The sequence below is a fragment of the Stenella coeruleoalba genome (genome assembly GCF_951394435.1).
Source record: "Stenella coeruleoalba genome assembly, chromosome: 19".
NCBI classification, from domain to species: domain Eukaryota; kingdom Metazoa; phylum Chordata; class Mammalia; order Artiodactyla; family Delphinidae; genus Stenella; species Stenella coeruleoalba.
In genome coordinates, this window is record NC_137165.1 from 48,958,194 (window position 1) to 48,979,749 (window position 21,556).

At 48.9% G+C, this 21,556-nt stretch overlaps 1 protein-coding gene across 2 annotated transcripts in view; it reads left to right on the plus strand.

Annotated features, from left to right (window-relative positions):
- CCDC57 (coiled-coil domain containing 57) overlaps positions 1-20,259 on the plus strand; it is a gene marked incomplete at its 3' end in the record, with an annotated part of 106,544 nt that extends 86,285 nt beyond the window's left edge. For both annotated transcript variants that reach the window (XM_079904002.1, XM_079904003.1), the window contains one exon: positions 20,057-20,259. In XM_079904002.1, the coding sequence (XP_079760128.1) occupies positions 20,057-20,259 (203 nt within the window). The remainder of the gene's footprint in view (positions 1-20,056) is intronic.
- Positions 20,260-21,556: the final 1,297 nt, after the last annotated feature.

Genomic DNA, 21,556 nt, shown 5'->3' on the forward strand with positions numbered 1-21,556 from the left:
AAGGGGCTGTGGCCCCTGCTCTGGGAAGAGGGCTGGGCGTGGGAGGCGGGGAGGGGCTGGACATGACTTTTACAAATAAATGCAGCCTGAATGGGTTTTTTAAAAGAGAGGAGTCCAGCTAGAAGCTAGTATTTGTTGAGTGCCCACCTGTGCTAATGCCTTAGTGCCAATGCCACTCCCACAGTAAACCAATGCCATCCAACCACTGGGTCCCGTTTTCAAAACAGGACGCCTCACCGCCCAAGGCCGGAGTTCCCAAGTCCCAACCCTCATTCCACCCCCTGGAGTCCCAGAGGAAAGAGGCCTGACCTCATCCTCAGGGCAGAAGGTCAGGAGGGGCCAAGGTTGTCCCTGGGGTCACACAGATAATGGGCAGAAGCTCCTGAGGAATGCAGCACTCCTTCAGAAAGAGAGGCACCTGCCCGGCCCTGCCCTGGGGGCCAGACACACCTCCCCACATTTCAGTGTTCTGAGCACGGCCCAGCACCCCTGTGGCCTGGCTGGTGCTGGGGCTGGCATGGAGCGAGGTCCCTAGGTTTCTGCTGTGGGGTCTGAGAAGGTCCTGAGCAGTCCGGCTGTGCACCCTGCTTTCTCCTGGGTGGAGACTCTTCCCCTGGGTGCTCCCCACCCACTGAGGATGAGGGAGTGAAAGGGGATAAAGTTTTTAAAGGGTACAATGTTAGTGTTGAGGTCTTTTTCTTTAAATTTTTATTCTTCTGAAAATCATATTAGTTCCTCCTGAAATTAAAATTTTTTCCTTTAACGAGGGTTGCATAAGATTTTAAGATGGAGCATGCATGAGCCTGTTAACTGGTTGCTAATCCAAAGTTATTTTTAAGCCCTGTATAGTGAGAACATTTCTGTGCAGATCTCACTGTAGAGATGACACCTAAGTCATAGTTGCCAGGCTGTTCTGAGGATCCAGGAAGCCAACAAACAACCACCGCCTGTTCTCAGCCCAGTGCTTGCTCACATAGTGCCCGGTATCGCCATTAGCCCGGATCGCACTCTGCCCGCCACAATGGATTCCTCTCCCAGCAGCTCCTGGAGGCCAGGGCTCGACATTCAGATGAAGAAACCCAGGCCCAGAGATGCTAGGCTACTTGCCCAAGGTCACATAGCCCCCAGTTCGTGGACCAGGACCTGGCTGAGAAGGGTCCGAGACACCAGAGCCCCGGGCACCAGGCAGCAGGTGGCTGAGTGACAGGCGGCAGAGCCGTGCGGGCTGCAGGGCGGTGCTCGCTGGAGGGGGTTGGTGGCCCGGCCATCTGGCCTGTCCGGCGGGGGCAGTTGGTGACTCCACTCCGTGGCTGCCCCTCCATGGCAGTGTGGCAGTGTGGCTCCAGCAGTTTTTTAAGATGATAGAAATCTTGTTGTTTATATAGAATGTGTCAGTTTTTGAATATTGGCAACTAATTTAAAAATCAAAGTAGGGCCAAATTGCAGCTCCGTCTGTGAGCTACAGACCCCTGGGAGCCAGATCCAGCCATGCCTAGTGGTACATGGTCTGTGTGGCCTCCAGCTCCAGGGAACTTGCTCCAGCAAAGCACCTTCTCAGACCGGGAATAAAATGACTGCCAGGTAAACTGAGATTCTCCTATTCTGAGAGTCACACATGATTGACTGCAGAGCAAACGTGCCAAGTCCCCCCGTCTCGTCTTCATGGTTAGTGGGCCATTCTGCAGGGTGTCACCAGCCTATGAATAGGGCTAAGTGGGCCCCCAGGACACCAGCTCACCCTGGTCTTGTGTGTTTTTGAGTGAAGACTGTTCCGGACCTTCCCTGAAGGACGCTTGGACTCAGAAACAGCATTTGGGGCCAATCTCTGAAGGCAGATTGTGATTCAGCCACGGCTCTGCCGGCCCAGCTGTGCTCTGAGGACGTAGATACGTACTCTCAACACAGGACCTTAGAGCCACCTAGTCTGCACGCCCTCAAGACCAGGAGTATCACCATCTGGCCTCCCCACACGTGCTTTGTGTTTCTCAGTAAACCTAGGGGCTGAGCACAGGAGAGCAGATTCAGATGCCCCGGCGCTGCATTGAGTGAAAGATGGAAGGAGCAGCCGCCTGTGGTTGGACCTGTGATAAGAAAAGGTGAACTCTCACCTCAGAGAACAGTCTGTGATTCCAGGGTAAACACACCTGGAATATTACATTCTCTTCTCCCCATCTGTGGTCCTCAGACCTGTGTGCAAACCAAAGAATTCTCCTTGGGTCTGAGACTCTGTCCTAGAAGGTGGGCACCAGGCTCCTGGTGCGTCGCAGTGAGATGGCAGACCCAGCTCGGAGACTGGCGAGCCTGACCCATGGGGAGGGAGGCCAGCATGAGCCTGGGGAGGGGCTGTCCTCCACACCAGACACGTGTGAGGGTGGAACACGAGCCATCAGAAAGGCTCAGCCCACACTCTCAGCAGCCACTGTCACAGCGGCCTCTTGGGGTGGATGGTAATGGGAACTGCCCAAGGGAGCACAGCCAGAGGCTCACTGAGCAACGTGACCAGAACTGTTCCAGGATCCGGGGGGACGAAGGGGTCCTGCCCTGTTTTGCCAGCATCACGTTTGTCCTTTGGGCTCTGCCCATTACTACTCTGAAGATGGGACTGAATGAGAGCCAGGTTCACCAGCGTGCACCCCCTGTCAGCATCCTCTGTAACTGCAGCCGAAGAAATCTAAGAACCAGTGTTCTGGTCAAAGGAGGGAACAGTGCAGTATCTTGAATTAGGTGAGCAACTCCAGCTTCCTGCCTTTACTGATTATTATAACCTGAGACATTTTGGGAAGTACAGAGTATCCTCTAAACTTTTTGAGAAACAGATAGTCAAATAGATCTTTGTTAGCTATTTTCTTGAAGTTGTTATGATGAAACAACTTTTCCTGCCACTTAGGAAAACACTTGTGTTGAAATAACTTTTAAAACACAGTAAATACTTTAAGATAGAGCCAAATCAGCTTATACTTTAGTGATGTTTATTCTGGGGCCACAGCATGACCAGCAGTCCCTCCTGCTTCTGGCCAGGCTAAGGACTAGACATTAACATCCCTCCATAAACAAAATATATGAAACAACTGTTTTCAGACATTGGAAAATAAATAGCACAGGAGTGTGCTTCTTGAAAGAAGGGAAACAAATGAGGCACCTTCCTGGTCCCCCTGGATTTCTGCTGCAGGCACAGGGAGGGGAACACCAGGCAGGGTTCAGTGCCTTCCTGGGTGGAGGAAACAGGAACTGCAGTTTGGGGAGGCAGAGGGGCTGGAAATTGCAGGGAAGAGTCCAGAGAAGCAGGGGGAGGGATATGCAGAAGAGACCTCCAGAAGTCTGAATAGGGATTGTCTTGAGTCCTTTCTGTGTACTAGCCCATAGATGTACAGAATAAAACTGCACAAACCCAGGCAAAGGAAAGACAGCTTATAAGCGCAACCATTTCCAGAGCTCTCATGGGGTGGGTAGATATTCAAGCTCCAGCCTTCATTCAGTGGATACCCAGAGAAGTTACACCTTGGTCGTAGAGCTCACTGTCTCTGAAGTGCAGGCCCATCTAGACTTACTTTAGAAAAGCTTAAAAACAATCTTTGAAATGACCAAATGAGGAACCTAACTGCCTACAAAACAAAGCCCAACACTCTAAAAAAAAAAGTCAAAATTTCAGCACAATACTTAAAATGTCCAACAGCCAGTTAAAAATTATAAGATTTTTGAAGAAACAGGAAAATGTGATCCAAAGCCAAGAGGAAAACCATTCAATAGAAAGAGGTCCAGAGATGACAGAAATGAGGAAACAAGCAAAGACGTTAAAAGGACTGTTATGACTATTTTCAGGTATTTAAAGGAAAATACGTACATAATGAGAAGAACTGAAAATATAAAAAAGAACCAAACAAAACTTCGAGATGAAAAATACAATATTTGATAAAGAAAATACATTGGATGGGATTAACAGTAGAATAGAGATGGCAGAAGAAAAAACAGGGAACTTGAAGACATAGCAATAGAATCGACCCAAAATGACACACAGAAAGAAAACATGGGGGATGGAAAACAGCCCCAGCAACCTGGTGGAAGATAGCATCCATTAGTCTTAACAGAGAGGAGAGAAAGATGGGCAGAAAAAGTGTTTGAAGAAATAATGACTTTTTTTTTCTAAATTTGACGAAAACTCTTAACTCACAGATCCGAGAAATTTGTCTACCCCAAGCATCAGGATAGACACATGGGCACAAATGCAACCCAGGGAATATCATAATCAAGTTTCTGAAAATCAGTGATAAAGTAAAATCTTAAAAGCAGTCAAAGAAAAATAAAAGACACATTATATGGAGATGAATGAAGATAAAAATTATGACAGGCTTCTCTTCAGAAACTGTACGTGCCAGAAGACAAGGGATCATTGTCTCTAAGCCAAAAGAAAAAGGAGCTGCCGAAATAGAATTCTATACCTAGCAGAAGTATCCTTCAAAAATGCAGGCAAAATAAAAACGTTCACAGACAAACAAATCAGATAGAATTAATCACCAACCGACCTATGCTACAAGAACTAGTAAAGGATGTTCTTCAGGCAAAGGAAATGACAGCAGATAAAAACTGGGGTCATCAGAAATATAGAGACAGCAGGGTGGGTTTGTGGGTAAACGACAGAGATAACCTTGTGTTTTTCTTTGAAAGATCACTGGCTGTTTAAAGCACACATGATAGCAGTGTACGATGGGGTTTGTGATACATGTACAAGTAAAATGTATGACAAAATGGCATAAATGGTCGGAAAGGGAAAAGGAAGTACACTCCTGTAGGGCTGTCATACGTGAAGTTGTATAATATTACTTCAGCGTAGAATGTAATAAGTTAAAAATGCATAAACCATAGTGCAACCATTCAAAAACAAACAAACGAAACCCACAAAGAAGTATAGCTAATAGAGCAGTAGTGGAGATATTGATAAAATGGGATAAAAAACATAAATTCAAAAGTAGGCAGGAAGGGACTTCCCTGGTGGTGCAGTGGTTAAGAATCTGCCTTCCAATGCAGGGGACGCAGGTTCTATCCCCAGTCAGGGAACTAGATCCCACATGCATACCGCAACCAGGAGTTCGCATGCCACAAGTAAGGAGCCCACGAGCTGCAACTAAGGAGCCCACAAGCTGCAACTAAGGAGCCCATGAGTCACGGCTAAGGAGCCCGCCTGCTGCAACTAAGACCCAGAGCAACCAAAATAAATAAATTAAATTAAAAAAAAAATCTTGGGGCTTCCCCAGTGGCACAGTGGTTGAGAATCCGCCTGCCAATGCAGGGGACACAGGTTCGATCCCTGGTCCGGGAAGATCCCACATGCCGCGGAGCAACTAAGCTCATGTGCTACAACTACTGAGCCTGTGCTCTAGAGCCTGTGAGCCACAACTACTGAGCCCACATGCCGCAACTACTGAAGCCTGCGCGCCTAGAGCCCATGCTCCACAATGAGAGAAGCCACTGCAATGAGAAGCCTGCACACCGCAACAAAGAGTAGCCCCCGCTCACCGCAACTAGAGAAAGCCCACGCGCAGCAACGAAGACCCAACACGGCCAAAAATAAATAAATAAAATTAAAAAAAAAAATCTTCACAGAAACATCCAGATTAACGTTTGACCACAGATCTGGACACTGTGGCCCAGCTAAGTTGATACATAACATTAAACATTAAAAAAAAAAGAAGTCAATTAATCAGGAAGATATAACAATCCTAAGTGTGTATGCCCCTCATAAGACAGCTTTAAAACACATGAAGTGAAAACTCACAGGAATGAAAAGAGATATAGACACATCCGTAATTACAAGTGGAGAGTTCAGTGCTTCTCTATCAGTAAGTGATAGGGCAAGTAGACAGAAAATCATTGGGTATAGAAAAGACTTGTACCTCACTATTAACCACCATGACCTAACTGACATGTTTAGACCTCTCCGGACAATAACAGCAGAATATACAATCTTTTCAGGTACACGTGGAACAGTCAACAAACTAGACCATATATTGGGCCATAAAAACCGGTCTCAGTAAATTTAAGAGGATTAGAATCATACAGAATATGTTTCCTGACCACAGAGGAATTCCACTGGAAATCAATAACAGAAAGATATCTAGAAAAAGATCCAAAAATTTTGAACATAGAACACTTCTAAATAATCCATTGATCAACAAAGAAATCACAAAGGAGTGCTTAGAAATTTATACCTTTAAATTCTTACATTAGAGAAGCACATTGGTCTGAAATCAGTGATCTCTACACCTTCACCTTAAGAAGCTAGAAAAATAAGGGACTTCCCTAGTGGTCAAGTGGTTAGGACTCCGCACTTCCACTGCAGGGGGGCATGGGTTCAATCCCTGGTTGGGGAACTAAGATCCCACACGCCATGTGGCATGGCCAAAAGAAAAAAAGAAGATAATAATGGAATAATAAGAACAACTACATGCCAATAGTTTCACAAATTAAGTTAGATAAAATTGGCAAGTTCTCTGAAAGACCCAAGTTACCAAAAACTGATTCAAGAAGAAATAGAAACGTGAATATGCCCGTATTTATTTAAGCACTTGAATGTTTAACTTAAAACCTTCCCACAAAGAAAACTCCAGGCCAGGTGGCTTCACTGGTGAAGTCTATAAAACATTTAAGAAAGAAATAATATTAATTCCACCCAAACTCATTTTCAAAAAACAAAGGATGAAAGAAGATATTCAATTCATTTTATGACACCAGCACTACCCTGACACCAAGACCAGACAAAGACATTACAGGAAGAGAAGACTCTGGGCCAATATCCTTAATGAATATAGACCAAAAAATCCTTACTAGAGTATCAAATCCAATGATACGTGAAAAGCATAGCACATCCTGACCCAGTGGGTGTTATCTCAGCAATGACAGGTCGGTATAACATTAAAACATCAATATGCTATATTAACAGATTAAAAAAGGAAAACCATATGATATGTCTCAATAAATACAGAAAAAGTATTTAACAAAATTGAACATCCACTCATGATTTTTTAAACCCTCAGCAAATTAGGAATAGAAGGGAACTTGTTCACCCTGATAAAGGGAATCTATGAAAAACCTGCAGCTAGTATTTCACTTGGTGGTGAAAGGCTGATCCCACTTTCACACTTGCATTCCACACTGTGCTGGTAGTCCTAGTCATGTAAAAAAGCAGGGAGGCTGGACATACAGAATGCAAAAGAAGAAGTAAAACTGTTTCCTCCACACACTGCATTATCTAGTACATAACAATTGTAAATAACCTACCAAAAAAAAACCCTACTAGGCCTAAAGAGTGACTTTAGCAAAGGCCCAGGATATGAGATCAATATACCAAATCCATTATATATCTAGCAATGAAAAACTGGAAATTGCAATAAAAATACCATTAACGATAGCATCCAAAACCATGAAATACTTAGGGACATACTAAACCAAATACCTGTACACTGAAAAAAAAATCATTGCAGAGAAAATTAAGACCCAAATAATGGAGATATAGCATATTCATGGATCAGAAGACTCAATGTTAAGATGTCATTCCTTGCAAAATTTATCTATAGATTTAACACAATCTGAATTAAAATCCCAGCAGGCTTTTAAAATTGAAATTGAAAATTAAAATTTACATGGAAATGCAAAAGATACAGAACATCCAAGGCAATCCTGAAAAAGAACAGTTGAAGTCACTTAAACTACCTGATTGTAAGACTTACTGTAAAGCTCTAGTAAACATGACAGTATGTTGTTGGCATAAGGACAAAAAATAGACACACACACACACACACACACACACACACACGGTGATTGATTTTTCAATTAATGTAACTTAAGAGGAATGGATTGTTTATGCAATTAATCGTGCTGGAACAACTAGATATCCATGTGGGGAAAAAAACAAAACTCTTTTACCAAATACAAAAATTAAATCAAAATCTATCATAAGCCTAAATTTAAAGTTAAAACTATAAAACTTCTAGAAGAAAGCATAGGAGGAAATCTTTGTGACTTTGGGATAGGCAAAAATTTCTTAGGATTAAAAAAAAGTTCCAACCATAAATGAAAAAAATTTGCTAGATTGGACTTCATCAAAATGTTAAAGTTCTACATCTCCAATGACACTGTCAAGAAGATGAAAAGATAAGCCACAGGCTGGGAAAAAATATTTGAACACATATCAAGGACTCGTGTCCAGAACATTCAAAGAACTTTACAACTCAGTAGTAAATGAATAGCCCAATTTTTAAAATAGCCAGAATACTAGAAAAGACACTTTACAATAGAAGAGATACAAATGGCCAGCAAGCCCATGAAAGCTACTCATTGTTAGTCATCAGGGAAATGCAAATTTAAACCACAGCGAGGTGCCGCTACACGTTCCTTCACTCAGGTAACCGAAAACATACAAAAACATGACAATATCAGTGGTAGCGAGGATGTGGAGGGGCTGGAACTCACACTGCCTGAGGGAACACAGGATGGTCAGCTGCTTTGGAAAATAGCTTGGCAGTTTCTTAAAACTTTTTTACTACACAACCCAGCCATTCAATTCCATGGTAACCGTGGGAGAGAGATAGAAACATGCACGCACCGGAAGGCCTTAACGTGAATGTCAGACTGGGAACAACACAGATGTCCATCAACACATAAATGGAAAAGCAAATTACTATGTAGCCGTATGGTGGACCACTACTCCACAAGCAAAAGAACTACCGATACATATGACAACAGGAACTCAGAAACATTTCTTTGATCTCTGGAAGAACCAGACATCAAACAGCACCTAGTGGGGCTTCCCTGGTGGCGCAGTGGTTGAGAGTCCGCCTGACGATGCGGGGGACACGGGTTCGTGTCCTGGTCCGGGAGGATCCCACGTGCCGCGGAGCGGCTGGCCCCGTGAGCCATGACCACTAAGCTTGCGCGTCCGGAGCCTGTGCTCTGCAGCGGAGGGGCCACAACAGTGAGAGGCCAGAGTACCAAAAAAAAAACAAAAAACAGTACCTAGTGTACGCTTTTTATGTGAAATTCTAGAAACGAGCCATATAGTCAGTAATGACAGAAAGCAGATTGGTGGTTGCTTAGGGCCGGGGGTAGGGATGTTTGGAGTGATGGAAATGTTCCACATACATGGATATATACATTTTCTACAACCCATTGAAATGCACACTTAAAATGGATACATTTTATTGTTTGTAAATTATAGCTCAATAGAAGTTATTTTTTTAAAAAAAACGTCAAAGGATCTCCTGTGTTTAGCATCACCCAGACAGCAGCTGGGAGCTTCTGCTCTCTATGTTCTCCTCTCTACGTTCTGTCTCTCTCCTGCCCCATGGTCCCTTCCAGTCTCAGTTTCTAGTCTAGGAGATCTGCGTCTGTCACAGGCAAACCCAAGAAGGGCCAAAGTGAGAAAGACACCAGTGTCAACTTGCCTCACATTTGATGGCCGCTGCAGGTCCTTGCAGAATTCTTGTAATTCCTATCAATTTACTCAGGTTCTCTTAATTATCCTCCACTATGGCACTCAGGACTCCTAGGGGAGGTCATTACTGTCAACAGTGCCCTCTTAGCGGGCCCCAGGGCCTCTCGGAAGGGCCTCAAGAGCCCTGGGGGGTGGGAGGGATGAAGGAGCCTCTGGCTTCCTACCCTCATCCCAGCCAGAGCTGCCCTTCCCTGCAGGCCTGCACTCAAGATTTTGTTTAAAGAAATAGTACCTCAACTTTAAAAAGCATTAGAATCAGCGTATAGAACAAACCCACTTCTGGTTTCTTGATTCATACGCGGTCATTTGCTCTCTGGAGAACACTGCAGATTTCACACTCACTTTGTAAAGAGAGGGTGGCCTAGATCCTCCTTCGCTGAGGGAAGGCCCCCAGGTGCTGCAGGCAGAAGCAGCAGTGGAAATAGTGGCCACCCTCTGGCCACAGACAATGATGACAAGGCATCCGGCTGCATCCCAGTGAGACTTCATTTACAAAACAGGTGGCAGGCTGGTTTCGAGTCTTCTTGCTATTTCCAGTACTTTATCCTATTTGCTAGATGGTTACAGTTCTGTAGAGAAGTGCTCTGTAGTAAGCAGGCTGATCTGTCTACCCGCCTTGCTGAACTTCCACATTAACACTAATAGTTTGTCTTTGGTGCTTTTTTCCCTAAGTGGATGATCTTGCTGTCTTCAAATAGTGGGTGTTTCTTCCCTTCAGTACTTATAGTCCTATTGAGTTTGCTTTCCTTACAGAGCTGGTTGGGGCCCTGGAATCATATTAACAGGAGTGTCATCATGGACATCTTGTCGCATTCTCTGAGTTGAGGTTGAGGCTAGTTTTCCACTAAATAAAGTGATTGCTGTGTGTTTTTAAAATATAACATCTATCAAGTTAAAATTTTTTCTTTTTTTTTTTTTTTTGGTTGCATTGGGTCTTAGTTGCAGCAGGCAGGCAGGCTCCTTAGTTGCAGCTCACCGGCTCCTTAGTTGTGGCATGTGACCTCTTAGTTGCGGCATGCATGTGGAGTCTAGTTCCTGGACCAGGGATTGGCCCCCTGCATTGGGAGTGCAGAGTCCTAACCACTACGCCACCAAGGAAATCCCTTCCCTTACATTCTTTTTTTTTTAAATAAATTTATTTATTTATTTATTTTTGGCTGAGTTGGGTCTTTGTTGCTGCACGTGGGCTTTCTCTAGTTGCGGCGAGCGGGGGCTACTCTTCCTTTCAGTGTGAGGGCTTCTCATTGTGGTGGCTTCTCTTGTTGTGGAGCATGGGCTCTATGCATGTGGGCTTCAGTAGCTGTGGCTTGCAGGCTCTAGAGCGCAGGCTCAGTAGTTGTGGCGCGCAGGCTCAGTAGTTGTGGCTCGGGGGCTCTAGAGTGCAGGCTCAGTAGTTGCGGTGCACGGGATTAGTTGCTCCGCCGCATGTGGGATCTTCCCGGACCAGGGCTTAGAACCCATGTCCCTTGCATTGGCAGGCAGATTCTTAACCACTGAGCCACCAGGGAAGCCCCTACATTCTTGATTTACTAAGAGTTTTCATCATAAGTAAGTGTTAAACCTCATCAGCTGTTTTTCTGCATTGATTATGATAATCATATTTTTTTTTGCTTATTGTGGTGAAATATGGTGTTAGATTTTCTGATATTGAAACAGCTTTGCATTACTGGGATAAACTATACTTGATAATGATATATTTTTAATACTTATTTGATTTGATTTGCTAATGTTTATATACAGTTTTTATAGCTACATTTATGAGTTAAACGGGCCTGTAATTTTTTCTTGGGTGGTCCTTATCTGGTTTGGGAATGTAGATTACTTATAAAATGAGCTGGGTAGCTTTCGCTCTTTTTCTACTTTTCTGAATAATTGGAATAAGATAGAAATTGACTATTCCTTGAAATTTTGGTTTCTTTGAAAATTCAGTAGAACCTCCTGTAAAGCCATCTGAACCACCAGTCTTTGGGGAGGGAAGTTTTTTGTTGTTTTTTTTGTTTGTTTTTTTTTTTAACATCTTTATTGGGGTATAATTGCTTTACAATGGTGTGTTAGTTTCTGCTTTATAACAAAGTGAATCAGTTATACATATACATATGTTCCCATATCTCTTCCCTCTTGCGTCTCCCTCCCTCCCACCCCTCCAGGCTGTCACAAAGCACCGAGCCAATATCCCTGTGCCATGCGGCTGCTTCCCACTAGCTATCTACCTTACTACGTTTGTTAGTGTGTATATGTCCATGACTCTCTCTCGCCCCGTCACAGCTCACCCTTCCCCCTCCCCATAACCTCAAGTCCGTTCTCTAGGAGGTCTGCGTCTTTATTCCTGCCTTACCCCTAGGTTCTTCATGACATTTTTTTTTCTTAAATTCCATATATATGTGTTAGCATACGGTATTTGTCTTCTTCTTTCTGACTTACTTCACTGTGTATGACAGACTCTAGGTCTATCCACCTCATTACAAATAGCTCAATTTCGTTTCTTTTTATGGCTGAGTAATATTCCATTGTATATATGTGCCACATCTTCTTTATCCATTCATCCGATGATGGGCACTTAGGTTGTTTCCATCTCCGGGCTATTGTAAATAGAGCTGCAATGAACATTTTGGTACATGACTCTTTTTGAATTTCGGTTTTCTCAGGGTATATGCCCAGTAGTGGGATTGCTGGGTGGGGAGGGAAGTTTTTGATCATCATTTCAATTTCCTTAATAATTGTTGGACATTTCAAATGGTTTTGTAACTTTCCATTTCATCTAGATTTTATTAACTTACTCGTGAATAGGTCTTTATGACATTCATTTTTACCCAGTTATTCCCCTGCCATGTTCATTTTCTCTCCCTTTTTTGGATCAGTCTTGGCAGAGGTTAATCTTATTAATCTCTGCAGATAGCAGTTTGGGTTCTGTTGATACTCTGTGCTGTTTGTTTTCTTGGAGATTCTATGTCACTGAAACTTGCCTTTAACGCTGTGACATGCTTTTTCCTGTTCCCAAGTTTGTTCTGTTCCTTACTCTCCCACTTCTCCCATTGGAGGCTAGCTCATCTCCTGGTAGTTTTAACTGTTAGTATTTCCAGATAAGTGTATTTAAAGCTGTTTCAGCTCTGTCCTACAAATTCTGAGATTCAATTCTAAATATTTTTTTAATTCACTATTTGATTTCCTGTATAACTCAAGGATCATTCAGTAATACATTAGTCAGTTTCAAGGCAGAAGAAATTTGGGGGAATTTAGATGTTGATTTCTAATTTTATTGTATTTTATTTGGAATGAATTGAGACTTGTTCTGTGACCTGATATGTGGTCTGATTCTGTGTGTGGACTGTGTTTGGCTAAAAAAAAAAAAAAAAAAAAGTGTGTTATCTGCCTATTAGTTTAGACGTCTCTGTGTCTAATAACTCATGGTAATTAATTCCATTGACTAAGTCTTTGCCATCTCTGTGTGGGTTTGTGATCAACAGGGGTGATTAAAACCTTCACCTACCGTTTTGGATTATCTATTTTGCTCTGCAGCTCTGTCAGATGTCATTTGATATGTTTTGAAGTTGTCCCTTCACCAGAACACAGAGTTCTTCTTTGCCCCTTATGACACTTTGTGCCTAATTCTATTTTTTGTTTTGTTTTGTTTTCAATTTTTATGTTTGTTTTCTTTTGGCCTCACCACACAGCTTGGGACATCTTAGTTCCTCAACCAGGGATCAATCAAACCCAGGCCCCCAGCAGTGGAAGCACAGAGTCCTAACCACTGGACACTGGACTGCCAGGGAATTCCCTGTCTTTTGTTTTAAGTGGGTCTTTTATACAACATCTTGTTGGATCTTGTTGTTTTTTTTTTTAATATAAATTTATTTATTTATTTATTTTTGGCTGCGTTGGGTCTTCGTTGCTGCACGAGGGCTTTCTCTAGTTGCGGTGAGCAGGGGCTACTCTTCCTTGTGGTGTGCGGGCTTCTCATTGCGGTGGCTTCTCTTGTTGCGGAGCACGGTCTCTAGGCGCACAGGCTTCAGTAGTTGTGGCTCGTGGGCTCAGTAGTTATGGCTCGCAGGCTTTAGAAGGCAGGCTCAGTAGTTGTGGCGCACGGGTTTGGCTGCTCCGCGGCATGTGGGAGCTTCCCGGAGCAGGGATCAAGCCTGTGTCCCCTGCATTGGCAGGAGGATTCTTAAGCACTGTGCCACCAGGGAAGTCCTGTTTGTTTTCTTTAATCCAATTTGAGAATTTTTTTCTTCGTTGCTGAGCTTAACTCATTTATGTTTATTTAGTTCTTATCATTGGGCTTAATTCTACATATTATTTACTTCCCATTTATTTACTTTCTGTTTCTTTTTTCTACATTCCTGCCTTTCATTGGAGAAATCAAGTTTTCTGCTGCTGCACTGTAAGTTACAGATTCTACTTTTACCCTAGGATAATTTCACTCACTCACACCCATGTTCACGCAGCCCTACTGATTTCTCACACTTGTTACCACTTTCCTGTTCCCCCGCCATAGGCACGTTCTTTACACACTCCCCTCCTCCCCATGACCGGCTGCCCCACCCCATCACAGCCACAGCGTCTGGAATTCTCATTTTGGGTCGTTGTGGGTCTGCATGGGTTTGATTTCTCTGTTTCTAACGTCTCTGGCAGCTTCTTCGGGATTTGTTTTTCTCCTTCCGTAAGCACTCCTCCCAAGAGTATTCTCAGTGTGGATCCTTATATTGAACCAGAATTTGTATCCCACTTGTCTGAGAACCCCTCGTGCCTGCATCCCTGTAGGGATTTAAAGTTTGTGTCTGACAGATTCTGTCCTCCATCAACATCCTGTAAGAATGCTGTTCAGTCCTCAAGTGAGCATAATAACAATGTAACTAATCCTGGGAAATGAGCGATTTGTTTTTTAACTTGGGAAAGACAGTAAAAGATTTCCTGGGCTTTGCACGTGTGGCTCTCGCGGGCAGGTTTCTTGTGATTCGAAGGTTCAGCCCTGAGTGATTTTGGCATCATTACACATGCTACTCCGTTTATATTTTAGTGTAAAATAGAGAGCCAGTTACAATCCTGAACTACAGATGTCACACACAAGTGAGCAGGAAATCTCATAGCGTAAAATTCTGTTGTTTAGCTCTCCACAGACCCTGCTACAAACATGTGGGTTTCGGGGTTCACTCTACAACCAGGGCTGAGCCTCCCTGGTCCATATGGGGACTGAGGGAACTCTGCAGATGGGCAGAAAAGCCCAGCCATCTACAGAAGGGGCTCCCAATTCATGGGGTGGGACGTGGGTCAGGCGTTCAGAGCTGCACGGGCACCCTCCTCCTGGCAGTGCCCAAGGGAGGCCTGACAGAGGGGCAAGAGCTGCATTCTTGCTTCCAGCCCAGCGGCTGCAGGTTGACGGTCCTGGACTTTTGCTCTCGGCCCAGCTGCACCACCTCTGTGTCAGGACGGGGGTCCCGCAGTCCCCGTGTAGGGGCCGGGTGTGAGGCAGGTGTGTGCCCAGGAAGCTTCGCCTGGAGCCAGGCCTGGCACCGTGGCGGTACTCGGCAAATGCCACACTTCTGCTCACACGGTCAGTCGTTCCGGCAGCCCAGGCCCCTGGAGAGGCCTCCTGGCCTCCTTGCCAGCCTCAGGCCTCCCACTTGGGCTGAAATCAGACAGGGAGCAGCAGAGAAGCTGTGGGGAGCTACCGGACACACAGTAGGTCTGCGCAGAGCTCACTCCCGCTGGCCGCCTGCCCTGCAGGGCACGACTGTCACTGGCCTCTCCTCCTGAAGGGGGTGGGGTGTGGTGTTTGCGGGGGTGGGGACCCAAAGCAGCCCACAGGGTCCTCAGACTCATCGCCTGGGGCCTGGTCCGGACTCACGGGGCCTGGAACAAGGCAGGCAGCCAGTGTGCTTGTGGCTAATTGGTGGCCCTCCCGAGGGGGCAAGTTTCTGTGGAAGAGGAGAGTGTTGCCTCACTCACAGCTGTCCCCTCTCCAAGAAGGAGCAGAGGGCAGCCCTTCGAGGCGTGTGGCCTGCCGGTCTGCACCCTGGCTGGGTGCAGAGGTGGGCAGCCCCTCCACATGAGGATCTCCAGTGGTGCTTGGGTGCCTGGCCTGGCCTACCTGGGGGCAGAGCCCCCACAGGTCCCTTTGAAAGTGTACCTTTCATGAATGTCATCTTGTTTATCAGGTTTTCAGGCTTTGATCTCTGGAAAGAAGGCAGATCAGAATCTACCCCGCCCCATGTGCCCTCCCTGCTGTCCCCACACATGCCTTACAGAGGACACAGGCTCTCTGGGTGCAGCCTGGGCACTCGGCTCCCCCCCACCCCGCCAGGCAGCCCCGCCAGCCCTCTTCCCTCCAAAGGAGGGAACCAGCCAGGCTTGGTGGCCCAGCCTCTGCTTTCTGCCACTTGACCCCAGCCCCCACTGCCCTGACCTCTGTCCTGGTGCCATTTCCTCCTTGCCCACGCCTGCACTCATGTGCCTGGCGCCTGTCCACCTGACCTGGCCTCTGCCAGCCCCTCTCCTCTGGGGAGCTGGGGCTCAGACAGGCCCCGAAAAGGGGTAGAGTCACCATGGAGGCGGTGCCAGCTCTCCTCACGTCCTCTGCCACAGAGTATTTCTGCTAAGACCCTGCCCAAGTCCTGGCACCCTGCGGCCCGGCAGCCCTTCCCAAAGCCCAAGATGGAAACCACACTGGGCCACACTGAGGGACGCTAGCAGACAGTCCTGGATGAGCCCAGAACCAGGGAGGAGGTACCCCCAAAATGATGGTAAGCAGGAGCAGTTAGGGGTTAGTGTCAGGCCTTAACTTCAGGAAGGGAGGGGGAGGAGTGGTGATGCTGCTCTGTTAACCAGGTTGGTCGGGGCAGCGTCCCCAGCCCAAGGCTGGGGGTGGCTACAGGACCCTGAAGGAGCTGGCGTTTCCTGCCTGCCCTTCCTCCACCCTGCTGAGTAGAGTCAGGCCTGGCAGTGTCCTCCCAGAGCCTCTGCACCAGGGGCCAGCAGCAGCTCCCGGCAGGGCACCATCCACACCCATCATACACGGAAGGCTTGGGGCACTATCCCAACAGTGGTGGGAAGCCTTGGAAGGATTTGGGGATGGGGAGTGTAACAGAATCTAACTTTTAACCACTGATCCACAAGGAGGCCCAGGGTGAGGGTGAGGAGACCTGGGGGTGTGGCTCCCCCAATTTGAGAAATGTTGAACTTTGGGGCTTAAGGGGCTCCCAGGGAAGCAAGAGAGAGGTCTCGACAGAAACGAGGGGCCGCCGGCACGCAGAGGTGGTCACCCAGAGAGGAGAGGGAAGGACTGGCTCGGGCAGCTGAGGCTGAAGTGAGCCTGAGGAGGCCTCGTCCCCTGTGGCCAAGGCCACAACTGGCACCTGCGTCGAGAGCAGCCACCCAGCTCCAGTGAAGGCTCTGGAGAGCCGCGGCAGACATGGCGCCATACCCCCTTTCTCAGGAGTGCAGCTGAGTCCCCAGCCCTTCCAACTGCCCTTCCAGGCCTGGCAGGCGTGCTCAGGGTCGCCCTGAAAGCAGGCAGCCTAGAAGCCAACTCAGAAGGGAGCTGACCAGCAGCTCCGAGCCTCCAGAGAGCTGTGCTCAAAGAGCCAGCCCTAGGAGGCCCTGAGACAGGAGACTAGCCCACTTCCCCCCGGGCGCTGGTCCACAAGAACTTCCAGGCTCAAGGTCATTACAGGCGCCAGGAAGGTTGTGGGGAAGGCCACCCACCGTAAGTGCAGGCCCACACCCCCCTTGGCACTGTCAGCCCCTGCAGGGCCCCCCGTCCTGCTCCCGGGTTCATACTGGGAGGTCTTCGGCATCTCACTGAACCTTCCTGAGAGCTGGAGCTGGACCAGCAGCCCATGAGAGGCAAGTGCTGTGCCCCCAGATTTCCCTGAAGCCTGATCAGAACCAGTGCAGAAAGACAGCAGAGCAGGTCAGGCAAGGGAGAGCAGGCAGAGAGCACGGTGGGAGCCTCGCTTCCACACACCAGCTCCTGGTCCGAGTGAGGGCGCAGAGTAACCAAGCGGAGACCACGGCTCGGGCACAGGGAGTGTCCTGAGGAGAGCAGGCCTGAGGTGTCCAGCTTCGTGCCTGAGCCAGGACTGCCCTGCCCCGGGAGCCTGTCCTGGAGGAGCCAGTCACCCCCTCAGGGTGACACTGCAAAGAGAGGGACAAAAACCAGAGCCTGCAAGGCCACCTGTGCCATCCTCCCAGCCTCGGCTCAGAGGCCCTGCCCGCAGGCAGACAGGTGGGTCTGCCTGGCCTGTGCTCCCAGCACACAGTGGAACCACCTGCCTGGCATCCGGCTGAACTGGCAGACAGCTCCTGACAGCTGGGCACAGGGAGCTTGGCCTCCCAAGCAAAGGTCTTGGGGCCTGGGCTGGCCCTTCTCCCTCCACCTCACTTTCTCCAGGAGCCTCCAGGTGGAGACTCTGGGATAGACTCAGGTCATGCCCACAGAACCCCTGAAGGGCTGCTCCCTCGAGTTATAGGGAAGGACCCCCAGCATCACAGCGGTCAGGGTCCTGACCCTGCCCCTCCCCAGTGGCCGCTGCATTCCAGAAGGAAACCAAGTGAGCAGCATGGAGCTGACCAGAGATCCCTGTATAAGTACTTGTAAAGGCATCTGGGGTGGGAGTGTCTCTGTGTAGAGAGGAGGAGTTCGTCTGGGGTTTAAGAACCACAGACACGGGCGCTTTCCCAGAGAAGGAGAGGCAGCCATGGCCAGTGGAAGCAGAAGGGAGCCTGGGGACGTCCAGGGACGCACTTCCTCACCCCACTCCAGGACCCGGCGCATGGAGGCACTGGGCAGGAGGAGAGCAGAACCTGGCCCAGCTTTGGGGCTGAGGGCTCTGGGGAGGCCACTGGGTGTGACCCCTGGAGGCTCCGGGAAAGGAGGAATGGTTGCAGATATCTCCAGAGGCCAGAGGAGCAGAAAGAGCACAAGATGAGAGAGGGGGCCAGGGCCTGGGTGCCCCTGGCAGACCCCGAGCTCATGGTGCTGGAGTCACTGGAAGAAGCCCAGCACGCAGCCCTGTGTGTGTGCTTTCAAAGCCCAGGCCTTTCCCATCTCCCAGCTCCACACCAGCACTGTTCTTTTCCTCCAGAGGCTGTGCAGCTGGCCTGTCCTCGGCCTCAAGTCTTGCCCAGGTTGGTTCCTGTCGTCCACCTGTACAGCACGCGGCCATGCGCTGGGCAGGCCTTCCAGACCTCTCCCCACAGCGTCCCACCACCAGACCCAGGGGGTGGGCTCGGTGACACTGGGTAGACGGTGTGCGTCACTGCAGTGTGTGTCACACGTGTGAGATGCCAGTGCCAGTTGGCCAGGCCCCACCTGTCTTTACACCCTGGGGCAGCATTGTCTTTTATTTTACTTATTTTTTGGCCTCACCATGTGGTATGTGGGATCTTAGTTCCCAACAGGGATAGCACCTGTGCCCCCTGCAGTGGAAGCATGGAGTCTTAACCACTGGACTGCCAGGGAAGTCCCAGCATTGTCTTTTTGTGCAGACCCTCCTGGAGCTCCAGACCCCAGTCCTGCCTGCTGGGCCAGCCCAGGAAGGAGAGCCGCCCCTGAGCTTGCATCTCACAATTGCTTTTTATTTATTTTTATTTTTTATACAGTTTTTAAAGGGTTACACTCCATTTACAGTTATTACAAAATATTGTCTCTATTCCCCATGTTGTACAGTACATTCTTGTACGTCTTCTTGGTACTTCTAAAAAAGAAATACAGGGCTTCCCTGGTGGCGCAGTGGTTGAGAGTCCGCCTGCCGATGCAGGGGACATGGGTTCGTGCCCCAGTCTGGGAAGATTCCACATGCCACGGAGCGGCTGGGCCCGTGAGCCATGGCCACTAAGCCTGCGCGTCCGGAGCCTGTGGTCCTCAATGGGAGAGGCCACAACAGTGAGAGGCCCGCGTACCGCAAAAAAAAAAAAAAAGAAAGAAATACATTCTTAGTTCTAAAAACTAGGAAAATAGAGAAGAGCTCAAAGAACTTTTTAAAAAATCACCTATGGGGCCCTAGTGCAAAGACAGTCGTTGTCAATATTTTGGAAGTGCTGCCCTGGAGCATTGGCCCATACCTGTGACACGTGGTGCAGCTCCCGGTCCTTGGTCTGTGCCTGGCCACGCGTGTTGGGGCTGCTGCGCGGTTGGAGATGCCCGGCAAGCATGGCCAGAGGGCAGGGGGTGGTTGACAGCCTGGGAAATGCCTGGGAAGTGTCGTGAGTCAACCATTAGCCCTGGTGCCTCCGTGGGACCTATTGCGAAATATGCACGACAGGGGATGTCGTTTTCGGGCCAAATGTCCTGAGCGCCCAGCGGAGGAGCGGGCCCAGGCCCTGCAGAGCATCTGGAGAGCACGTGCCCACACAGACCTTCTTTGCGGGGACACCAGGGCCAGAAACCCCAGGAACAGCTGTTGCCCCGGCATGGGCTCCTGCAAGGAACCAGGGCAGGCATGGGGTCTCTGGTTCCTGCTGGCGAGCAGCTCGGCCACTCGCACTCAGTGAACCCAGCTCTCTGTACACACCGCATCCTGCCCCTTCCTGCCCCATGATGACGCACCCTCCTTTCTCTTTTCTCTTCACTGCTAGAGCACCCAGCACCTCCAGCAGCCTACAGCCTCCAACACCCCGAGGGGAGCTCCCTGGCGCCTTGGGCGGCCTTTGCCGTCGAAGGGATGAAGATGGAAGCCCAAGCAAGGGGCAAGCCTGCCAGACACCCCAGGGCTCATCCTGCAAAACCTAAAGGCTGCCAGCGGCCCCCCAAGATTCGTAACTACAACTCCAAGGACTGACCTCCTCGAACCGCCCCTCCCCACCCCTCCTCCTCCCTCCCCCGCCCCTCCCCCTTCTTCTCATCCCTTCCTCCCTCCCCCCTCCCCATCCCTCTCTCCCCACCCCTCCCCCTTCTTCTCATCCCCCTCCTTCCTCCTCCTTCCCCTTCCCCCTTCCCCTTTTCCCCCTCCTCCTCCCTTCCAATCCATCTTGGTCTCTTCCCCCGCCTCCTCCTTGGTGGCTTTATCTCCATATCAGGGGTGTGTGTGTGTGTGTGTGTGTGTGTGTGTGTGTGTGCGCGCGCGGGCACATGGGTGGGCACAGTGAACTGAAGAGCAGCCTCCCCAGTGCTGCTAAGGCGCCTCGTGGACCGATTGCAGAGCCCCGAATTGTTCTTTTAACTTGGGAAGGACAGTAAAAGAGTTCCTGGGCTTTGCATGTGTGGCTCTCGTGGCCAGGTTTCTTGTGATTCGAAGGTTCGACCATGAGTGCTTTTGGCATCATTACACATTGCTACTCCTGGGGCCTGGTCCGGACTCACGGGGCCTGGAACAAGACAGGCAGCCAGTGTGCTTGTGGCCAGTTGGCGGCCCTCCCAAGGGGGCACATTTCTGTGGAAGAGGAGAGCATTGCCTCACTCACAGCTGTCCCCCCGCCAAGAAGGAGCAGAGGACAGCCCTTCGAGGCGTGTGGCCTGCCGGTCTGCACCCTGGCTGGGTGCAGAGGTGGGCAGCCCCTCCACACGAGGATCTCCAGCGATGCTTGGGTGCCCGGCCTGGCCTACCTGGGGGCAGAGCCCCCACGGGTCCCTTTGAAAGTGTACCTTTCATGAATGTCATCTTGTTTATCAGGTTTTCACGCTTTGATCTCTGTGGAATGAAGGAAGATCAAAATTTACACAGGCATATTGATGTCCTAACCACAGATGCACTGCTCATCCTGGGCGCAGTGCTTGGGGAGCTGCGGAGGCAATGGCAGGTCACTTCTGATGTGCCAGGAAGGAGCACGCTGGGAACAGCTTTGCTGCCAGGTGGCGGGGGTCTCTATGCTCTGCTGTGTCTGGCATGTGGCCCTTTAAGTGAGGTGTTGCCATATGACTTCCTTTAGATGAAAAAGTGAGGAGAGATGCCCTGTCGCTTTCCCTAGAAGCACTTCAAAGCCCATGAGTCTCCAGACCTCTGTGGTACAAACCAGGGACTCAATCCCAGCCACCCAGCCTGTAATCGTCCCATCACCTGGGCTCCTGGCAGGCTGCAGTAAGCAGAGCCCTACTGACCAGCAGGAAGTGAGCCTAGGATAGCTTAAGACACCAAGAGT